Raw genomic sequence first — 11,032 nt, 5'->3', positions numbered from 1 at the left:
CAAAATGACAGTGTGAATGTTTGTTTACAAAATGACAGTGTGAATGGTTTCTTTTTTTTTACAAAATGACAGTGTGAGTGTTTGAATGTTTGTTTCCAAAATGTCAGTGTGAATGTTTGTTTCCAAAATGACAGTGTGAATGTTTGTTTACAAAATGACAGTGTGAATGTTTGTTTACAAAATGACAGTGTGAATGTTTGTTTACAAAATGACAGTGTGTATGTTTGTTTGTTTACAAAACAACAGTGTGAATGGTTTTTTTTGGTTTACCAAGAAACAGTCTGTATGTTTGTTTGCTTACAAAATGACAGTATGAATGTTTGTTTACAAAATGACAGTGTGAATGTTTGTTTGTTTACAAAATGACAGTTTGAATGTTTGTTTACAAAATGACAGTGTGAATGTTTTTTTTTTTTTACAAAATGACAGTGTGAGTGTTTGTTTATGAAACGACAGTGTGAATGTTTGTTTACAAAATGACAGTGTGAATGTTTGTTTCCAGAATGACAGTGTGAATGTGTGTTTGTTTACAAAACAACAGTGTGAATGTTTTTTTTTTGTTTACCAAGAAACAGTCTGTATGTTTGTTTGTTTGCAAAATGACAGTGTGAATGTTTGTTTGTTTACAAAATGACAGTTTGAATGTTTGTTTACAAAATGACAGTGTGAATGTTTTTCTTTTTACAAAATGACAGTGTGAGTGTTTGTTTATGAAACAACAGTGTGAATGTTTGTTTGTTTGTTTACAAAATGACAGTGTGAATGTTTTTTTACAAAATGACAGTGTGAATGTTTATTTTACAAAATGACATTGTGAATGTTTGAATGTTTGTTTACAAAATGACAGTGTGAATGTTTGTTTACAAAATGACAGTGTGAATGTTTGTTTACAAAATGACAGTGTGTATGTTTGTTTGTTTACAAAACAGTGTGAATGTTTTTTTTTGGTTTACCAAGAAACAGTCTGTATGTTTGTTTGTTTACAAAATGACGGTTTGAATATTTGTTTACAAAATGACAGTGTGAATGTTTGTTTACAAAATGACAGTGTGAATGGTTTCTTTTTTTTTACAAAATGACAGTGTGAGTGTTTGAATGTTTGTTTCCAAAATGTCAGTGTGAATGTTTGTTTCCAAAATGACAGTGTGAATGTTTGTTTACAAAATGACAGTGTGAATGTTTGTTTACAAAATGACAGTGTGAATGGTTTCTTTTTTTTACAAAATGACAGTGTGAGTGTTTGAATGTTTGTTTCCAAAATGTCAGTGTGAATGTTTGTTTCCAAAATGACAGTGTGAATGTTTGTTTACAAAATGACAGTGTGAATGTTTGTTTACAAAATGACAGTGTGAATGTTTTTTTGTTTTTTTTTACAAAATGACAATGTGAATGTTTGAATGTTTGTTTACAAAATGACAGTGCGAATGTTTGAATGTTTGTTTACAAAACGACAGCAGATTGAAGTCCTTAAAGTGCGGTGTAGAGAGCGAAAGTGATTTTGTGGGCCTGTAAAAAGGCAACATGTTGGAATGGAGAAGAGGCGTCCACCATGTTCATGCCCAGTAGCAAGGGTCAGAGGTCACAGGTCAGCAGGTGTGTGAATGTTTGCCAGCACATGTCTGAGAGGACACCAGTCTGACCAGATGGGATGTAAACGTTTAGATGGTTAGTTCACCCTCATTGCTTCTGCCATCTGCTGCTGGCCTCAGCCCGCCATGCTTCAAACGCTCTTCACACGCCAACACTTGTGTGTCAACGCATGCATCTTTCATTCATGTTTTTGTTTACATGACAAATCATATTGTTGATGTAGATCATCTTTATCTGCTTTCTGTTGCCTTATTTGTATTACACTTTATTTAATGGATTTATTTCATGTTTGGACCGGAGCAAGAAGGGATAGAAAGAAGAAAAAAGGAAGGCAGAGACACAACAACAACAACAAAAGCATCAACAAAAGCATCAACAAATAGGATATGTACAAACATGATAATAAAAGTGATATCAAAGAAGCAGTTAGTGAAATAAATAATAATAACACAGAAATGACAATGAGCATTATTACACTACAAATGGATCAATACAAATACCAATATAAATAATAATAATAATAAATAATTAATAATCTATTATCAACAATGCAATTGTTTCAAATGCAACAATACATATAGGTCATGATAACTTGAAACACAAACAAATGCAGATAAATGGAGGGGAAGAAAGAGAAGCCAACTGTATTAACCTTGTAGATTGTTATAGTAACAATAGGTTAAGCTTTGTCAGTGTGTTGCCCAGTTTCCTCTAGGGCAACAACGTTGATATTTGTTTGATGAAACAAGGCTTCACGGTGGCAGAGGGGTTAGTGCATCCGCCTCACAATACGAAGGTCCTGAGTAGTCTTGGGTTCAATCCCGGGCTCGGGATCTTTCTGTGTGGAGTTTGCATGTCCTCCCCGTGACTGCGTGGGTTCCCTCCGGGTACTCCGGCTTCCTCCCACTTCCAAAGACATGCACCTGGGGATAAGTTGATTGGCAACACTAAATTGGCCCTAGTGTGTGGATGTGAGTGTGAATGTTGTCTGTCTATCTGTGTTGGCCCTGCGATGAGGTGGCGACTTGTCCAGGGTGTACCCCGCCTTCCGCCCGATTGTAGCTGAGATAGGCTCCAGCGCCCCCCGCGACCCCAAAGGGAATAAGCGGTAGAAAATGGATGGATGGATGGAAACGTGATAATATGCATGAGTGTAAGTATGTACAGTATATGTACATATATATGTACAGTATGTGTATATGTATGTTTTATATGATGAGGAATATGAAGATGAAGATGATGAGGAATATGACAATGAAGATGATGATGAAGATGATTAACATGATGAGGAATATGACAATTACAATGGTGAGGAGTATGATGATGAAGATGATGAACATGATGATGAAGAACATGATCATGAGGAGGAATATGATGAGGAAGGTGAGGAAGAGGAGGAGGAAGAGGTGGATGATGATGATGAAGACGATGATGGGAAATATGACAATCACAAAGATGAGGAATATGATGATGAAGATGATAATGAGGAATATGATGATGAGGAATATGATGATGAAGATGACGATGAAGATGATGATGAGGAATATGACAATGAAGATGATGATGAAGATGACAATTAAGATGATGATGAAGATGATGATGAGGACTATGACAATGATGATGATGAAGATGAGGAATATGATGATGATATAGATGATGATGATGATGATGAAGATGATGAACATGACGAGGAATATGATGATGAGGATGATGAACATGACGATGAAGAACATCATGAGGAGGAATATGATGAGGAAGGTGAGGAAGAGGAGGAGGAAGAGGTGGATGATGATGATGAAGACGATGATGAGAAAGATGACAATCACAATGATGAGGAATATGATGATGAAGATGATGATGAGTAATATGACGAAGATGATGATGAAGATGACAATTAAGATGATGATGAAGATGATGATGAGGAATATGGCAATGATGATGATGAAGATGAAGAATATGATGATGAAGAAGATGATGAGGAATGACAATTACAATGGTGAGGAGTATGATGATGAAGATGATGAACATGATGATGAAGAACATGATCATGAGGAGGAATATGATGAGGAAGGTGAGGAAGAGGAGGAGGAAGAGGTGGATGATGATGATGAAGACGATGATGGGAAATATGACAATCACAAAGATGAGGAATATGATGATGAAGATGATAATGAGGAATATGATGATGAGGAATATGATGATGAAGATGACGATGAAGATGATGATGAGGAATATGACAATGAAGATGATGATGAAGATGACAATTAAGATGATGATGAAGATGATGATGAGGACTATGACAATGATGATGATGAAGATGAGGAATATGATGATGATATAGATGATGATGATGATGATGAAGATGATGAACATAATGAGGAATATGATGATGAGGATGATGAACATGACGATGAAGAACATCATCATGAGGAGGAATATGATGAGGAAGGTGAGGAAGAGGAGGAGGAAGAGGTGGATGATGATGAAGACGATGATGAGAAAGATGACAATCACAATGATGAGGAATATGATGATGAAGATGATGATGAGTAATATGACGATGAAGATGATGATGAAGATGACAATTAAGATGATGATGAAGATGATGATGAGGAATATGGCAATGATGATGATGAAGATGAAGAATATGATGATGAAGAAGATGATGAGGAATGACAATTACAATGGTGAGGAGTATGATGATGAAGAACATGATCATGAGGAGGAATATGATGAGGAAGGTGAGGAAGAGGAGGAGGAAGAGTTGGATGATGATGATGAAGACGATGATGGGAAAGATGACAATCATAATGATGAGGAATATGAAGATGATGATGATGACAATTAAGATGATGATGAAGATCAGAATCAGAATCAGCTTTATTGTCATTACGCAAGGTAACGAGATTGAGGATGATGGTGAGGAATATGACAATGAAGATGATGATGAAGATGATGATGATGAGGAATATGAAAATGATGATGATGAAGATGAGGAATATGATGATAATATACTGTAGATGATGATGAAGATGATGATGAACATGATGAGGAATATGACAATTACAATGGTGAGGAATATGATGATGAAGATGATGAACATGATGATGAAGAACATGATCATGAGGAGGAATATGATGCGGAAGGTGAGGAAGAGGAGGAGGAAGAGGTGGATGATGATGATGAAGACGATGATGGGAAATATGACAATCACAATGATGAGGAATATGATGATGAAGATGAAGAGGAATATGATGATGAAGATGACGATGAAGATGATGAGGAATATGACAATGAAGATGATGATGAAGATGACAATTAAGATGATGATGAAGATGATGATGAGAAATATGACAATGATGATGATGAAGATGAGGAATATGATGATGATGAAGATGATGAACATGATGATGAGGAATACGACAATGAAGATGGTGAGGGGTATGATGATGAAGATGATGAACATGATGATGAAGAACATGATCATGAAGAGGAATATGATGAGGAAGGTGAGGAAGAGGAGGAGGAAGAGGTGGATGATGATGATGAAGACGATGATGGGAAATATGACAATCACAATGATGAGGAATATGATGATGTAGATGAGGAATATGATGATGAAGATGACGATGAAGATGATGAGGAATATGACAATTACAATGATGAGGAATATGATGATGTAGATGAGGAATATGATGATGAAGATGACGATGAAGATGATGAGGAATATGACAATTACAATGATGAGGAATATGATGATGATGATGTTGAAGATGACGATGAAGATGACGAGTACGGTGAGGATGAAGACGAGGATGAAGAGGAGGTGGGAGGGTCGACTTTGAGATGACATTGAGGCTGAGCACGAGTTGCTGATGTTCGTCTGCTGTTGATCGTCCTCCTCTTCCTCCTCCTCTTCCTCCTCTCGCTTCGCGCCACACAGGACATTTTTTTCCCGCGCTTTGGACGCCGCGTTTTAATGGCAGTCCAATGCGCTGATTGGACTTTACGACTCGCTCCTCACCGCGGACTCACGCACGTCTGCCGCAAGCTGCGCGTCCTCCTCCTCAGTCGCTGCACGTCCGCGGTGAGTACACGCAAGTCTGTGTGCGCGTGTGTGCGTGTGCGCGCGCGACGCGTTTGAATGCATGGGCAAGGCGCGCGCGTGAGAGCGTGCGTGTTGCACACGGAGCCGAGCGCCCTCCACGCTAATTAAAAAAGGCGAGTTGTTGTGTTGTTGTTGTGCGCGCAGGAAGGTTGGCGCTGTTTGATGCGTAAAAAAGCTTTTACGCACGGACATCTTGCGCGTGCATGTGCGTGACGTGTCCTGGATGCTGGCAAACATCATTTGGAGGAAGTGTCCTAAACATCTGCAGGTGCTAATTGCAGCACATTATATTGATTATTATTAATTTATTATTATTATTATTATTATTATTATTGCTATGCTTCGTTCTCATTGGCTCGTCAGTTTTGGGATCACAATCAAAGTTGCTTTTCTCTTCAATTCTGTTTCCGTGCTGATTAATAATGACGATGAATAATAATAATAATGACATTGACCAATGTGCTGAATAACGACCACGACGGCTTCTGATGTTGACCAAAGTGAAACGTGTTCATGTTGCTTCATGGCCGACGGCTTCTGTCACGTCTGTTTGAAATGCGCGTCTGAAGGCCCCCCGAGCGGGTCTCTGACCAGCGTCACCGGGCGAGGAGCGAGTGAGTGAGTCTCGGTCCGCTCCCGACGACGTGTGCTGTTGGTGCCTGCAGGTGAACGCCCACTGACCACCACCACCGCACCTTCCACCTGGAACCCCCGCCGGCTGCAGACATGGCGACCAACGGCACCAAAGCGGACGTGGCGGAGGCCGGCGAGGCAAACGACAGACCCAAGTCTGCGCACGTGCAGCCCGACAAGAAGAAGAAAGAGTTGCCGGCTCGAGAAACCTGGGGAGGGAAATTTGACTTCCTGCTGTCGTGTGTGGGTTACGCCATCGGACTTGGCAACGTGTGGAGGTTCCCGTACCTGTGCGGGAAAAATGGCGGAGGTAAGACGAGCGTGATTGATCAGATTGATTAGGATTGATGACCGCTCCTTCATCTCCACCCAGGAGCCTTCCTGATTCCATACTTTCTGACTCTTGTCTTCGCTGGGATGCCCTTGTTCCTTCTGGAATGTTCTCTGGGACAATACACCTCCATTGGGGGTCTCGGGGTCTGGAAACTGGCCCCTGTCTTCAAAGGTACATTTTATTACATATTTTATATGATACCATAAGGTGTGCATCTTACCATCCATCCATCCATCCATCCATCCATTTTCTCCCGCTTATCCGAGGTAGGGTCGCGGACTTCCCCCTCCCCAGCCACTTCATCCAGCTCCTCCCGGGGGATCGCAAAGCGTTCCCAGGCCAGCCGGGAGACATAGTCTTCCCACCATGTCCTGGGTCTTCCCCTTGGACTCCTGCCGGTCGGACGTGCCCTAAACACCTCCCTAGGGAGGCGTTTGGGTGGCATCCTGATCAGATGCCCGAACCACCTAATCTGGCTCCTCTCAATGTGGAGGAGCAGCGGCTTTACTCTGAGTTCCTCCCGGATGACAGAGCTTCTCACCCTATCTCTAAGGGAGAGACCCGCCACCCGGCGGAGGAAACTCATTTCGGCCGCTTGTACCCGTGATCTTGTCCTTTCGGTCATAACCCAAAGCTCATGACCATAGGTGAGGATGGGAACGTAGATCGACCGGTAAATTGAGAGCTTTGTCTTCCGGCTCAGCTCCTTCTTCACCACAACAGATCGATACAGCGTCCGCATTACTGAAGACGCCGCACCGATCCGCCTGTCGATCTCACGATCCACTCTTCCCTCACTCGTGAACAAGACTCCGAAGTACTTGAACTCCTCCACTTGGGGCAAGATCTCCTCCCCAACCCGGAGATGGCACTCCACCCTTTTCCGGGCGAGAACCATAGACTCGGACTTGGAGGTGCTGATTCTCATCCCAGTCGCTTCACACTCAGCTGCGAACCGATCCAGTGAGAGCTGAAGATCCTGGCCAGATGAAGCCATCAGGACCACATCATCTGCAAAAAGCAGAGACCTAATCCTGCAGCCACCAAACCAGATCCCCTCAACGCCTTGACTGCGCCTAGAAATTCTGTCCATAAAAGTTATGAACAGAATCGGGGACAAAGGGCAGCCTTGGTGGAGTCCAACCCTCACTGGAAACGTGTCCGACTTACTGTCGGCAATGCGGACCAAGCTCTGGCACTGATCATACAGGGAGCGGACTGCCACAATCAGACAGTCCGATACCCCATACTCTCTGAGCACGTGATCTTGTCCTTTCGGTCATAACCCAAAGCTCATGACCATAGGTGAGGATGGGAACGTAGATCGACCGGTAAATTGAGAGCTTTGCCTTCCGGCTCAGCTCCTTCTTCACCACAACGGATCGATACAGCGTCCGCATTACTGAAGACGCCGCACCGATCCGCCTGTCGATCTCACGATCCACTCTTCCATCACTCGTGAACAAGACTCCTAGGTACTTGAACTCCTCCACTTGGAGAATCTTACATATCTGAATAATAATGATCATAATGTTACATACAATACACCTTCATTGGGGGCCTCTGGGTCTAGAAACTGGCCCCTGGCTTCAAAGGTACATTTTACAGTCCATTGTCTTCACTTGCGGTTTGTGTGGCATTGCGGGGGTTTCGCTTCCTGTTGGGCAGGAACCGTGCCCGTCAGCGCAGACCTCTTGTTTGGTGTGGGTGCTGTGTCTCGGTTGTTTGGGCGGGTTTGGATTAGGGAGTGGAGTTTTTTAGTGGCGAGCTGGCACTGGCTGGTCTTCATGATCCTGTTTTCGTGTGGTTGTCGGTCGCAGTTTTTCGGTCGTTTTGATTTGATCGAGTGGTGCTGGTTGTCTGGGGTATTGCAGCCGTTGTTTCTGGTGTGGGCGCCTGTGGCTGCTGGGTCCGGTGCAGGGGGGTGGCCGATGCTGTGGTTTGTGGCAGCGCATGCACGTGGTGGTTGTCGGGGCTGGCAAACTTGCCGACTTCGTTCTCGTTTGTTGTCGTGTTGGTTGGCTTGTCGAGTGTCGGCTCAGGCCTGCCCTTGCACTGTGCCGCACCGTCCTTAACACCGAGTTCGTGCCATCGCCTGGGTGCAGGCTTGTTAGGGGTTGTCTCTAGGGGTAGAGGGGTGCGCGGCCGGACCTGTGGTTTGGTGAAGTGATCGGTTGGTTCTCGGTGGACAGTTAGTTCCGGGGCTAGATCGCAGCCTCGCTGGCCTGTGTTTGGATTCGTCTGTTTATGTGCTGCTGATTTGGGTTGGGCTTTCCGGGTGGCTGGGGCCGTATTTTGCCTCCCGCACAACTGTGGAGACAAATATATTGTACATAAATACTCACATACACACAACTATTCATACATACAGTATATACACACATACGTATATTCATTCATTAATACAAAACCCAAAACCAGTAAAGTTGGCCCGTTGTGTAATTTGTAAATAAAAACAGAATACAATGATTTGCAACTTATATTCAATTGAATAGACTGCAGAGACAAGATACTTAACGTTCCAACTGAGAAATGTAATTTTTTTTTGTGCAAATAATCATTAACTTAGAATTTAATGGCAGCAACACATTGCAAAAAAGTTGGCACAGGAGCATTTTTACTACTGTGTTACATGGCCTTTCCTTTTAACAACACTCAGTAAACGTTTGGCAACTGAGGAGACACATTTTTTAAGCTTTTCAGGTGGAATTATTTCCCATTCTTGCTTGATGTACAGCTTAAGTTGTTCAACAGTCCGAGGCTCCGTTGTGGTATTTTAGGCTTCATATTGCGCCACACATTTTCAATGGGAGACCGGTCTGGACTACAGGCATGCCAGTCTAGTACCCGCACTCTTTTACTATGAAGCCACACTGTTGTAACACGTGACTTGGCATTGTCTTGCTGAAATAAGCAGGGGCGTCCATGATAACATTGCTTGGATGGCAACATATGTTGCTCCAAAACCTGTATGTACCTTTCAGCATTAATGGTGCCTTCACAGATGTGTAAGTTACCCATGTCTTGGGCACTAATACACCCCCATACCATCACAGATGCTGGCTTTTCAACTTTGCGCCCAGAACAATCCGGATGGTTATTTTCCTCTTTGTTCCACAGTTTCCCAAAAAAATTTGAAATGCGGACTCGTCAGACCACAGAACACTTTTCCACTTTGCATCAGTCCATCTTAGATGAGCTCGGCCCCAGCATTTCTGGGTGTTGTTGATAAATGGCTTTGGCTTTGCATAGGAGAGTTTTAACTTGCACTTACAGATGTAGCGACGAACTGTAGTTACTGACAGTGGTTTTCTGAAGTGTTCCTGAGCCCATGTGGTGATATCCTTTACACACTGATGCCGCTTTTTGATGCAGTACCGCCTGAGGGATGAAAGGTCCGTAATATCGTCGCTTACGTGCAGTGATTTCTCCAGATTCTCTGAACCTTTTGATGATATTACCGACCATAGATGGTGAAATCCCTAAATTCCTTGCAATAGCTGGTTGGGAAATGTTGTTCTTAAACTGTTGGACAATTTGCTCACACATTTGTTCACATTTTGTTAGCTTATTCCAAAATGGAATACATTATCTTTTGTCCTTCAAGTTATATAGATAATACCCCATAATGACAATATGAAAATGTTCTGTTTTTAATTTTGCAAATGTTAAAAAAAAAAATGAAAAAAAAATGACATGTACATAAGTATTCAGAGCCTTTGCTCAATACTTAGTTGATGCACCTTTGGCAGAAATTCCAGCCTCAAGTCTTTTTGAACATGATGCAACAAGCTTGGCACACCCATCTTTGGGCAGTTTCTCTCATTCCTCTTTGCAGCACCTCTCAAGCTCCATAAGGTTGGATGGCAAGTGTTGGTTTTCATTCAGGATGTCTCTGGACATTGCTGCATTCATCTTTCCCTCTATCCTGACTAGTCTAACAGTTCCTGATTAAAAATCACCCCTGCAGCATGATGCTGCCACCACCATGCTTCACTGTAGGGATGGTATTGGCCTGGTGATGTGCGGTGCCTGGTTTCCTCCAAACATTCACGCCAAAGACTTCAATTTTTGTCTCATCAGACCAGAGAATTTAGTTTCTCGTGGTCTGAGAGTCTTTCAGGTACATTCTGGCAAACTTTTGACTAAGAAATGGCTTCCGTTTGGCCACTCTATACCATACATGCCTGGTTGGTGGATTGTCCTTCTGGAAGGTTCTCCTCTCTCCACAGAGCAACGCTGGAGCTCTGACAGAGTGACCATGGTCTTGGTCACCTTCCTGACTAGACTAAGATGAATGCAGCAATGTCCAGAGACATCCTGGATGAAAACCAACACTTGCCATCCAACCTGATGGAGCTTGAGAG

The 11,032-nt window shown here is 42.8% G+C and overlaps 1 protein-coding gene across 2 annotated transcripts in view; it reads left to right on the top strand.

Moving 5' to 3' along the window:
- Nucleotides 1-5,385: 5,385 nt before the first annotated feature.
- Nucleotides 5,386-11,032, top strand: part of slc6a1a (solute carrier family 6 member 1a) — a 31,491-nt gene continuing 25,844 nt past the window's right edge. Inside the window, exons 1-3 of one of the 2 annotated variants that reach the window (XM_061923968.1) lie at nucleotides 5,386-5,677; nucleotides 6,364-6,641; nucleotides 6,705-6,836. In XM_061923968.1, the coding sequence (XP_061779952.1) occupies nucleotides 6,425-6,641; nucleotides 6,705-6,836 (349 nt within the window). In that variant the 5' untranslated portion in view covers nucleotides 5,386-5,677; nucleotides 6,364-6,424. Of the gene's footprint in view, nucleotides 5,678-5,820; nucleotides 5,967-6,363; nucleotides 6,642-6,704; nucleotides 6,837-11,032 lie in introns of those variants that run through there. The other variant, XM_061923978.1, reaches the window with a different exon arrangement.

This window comes from Nerophis lumbriciformis, linkage group LG01 (genome assembly GCF_033978685.3).
Source record: "Nerophis lumbriciformis linkage group LG01, RoL_Nlum_v2.1, whole genome shotgun sequence".
Taxonomy (NCBI): Eukaryota; Metazoa; Chordata; class Actinopteri; order Syngnathiformes; family Syngnathidae; genus Nerophis; species Nerophis lumbriciformis.
Note: the sequence above shows the minus strand (reverse complement) of the source record. Positions and strands in the feature narration are given on the sequence as shown.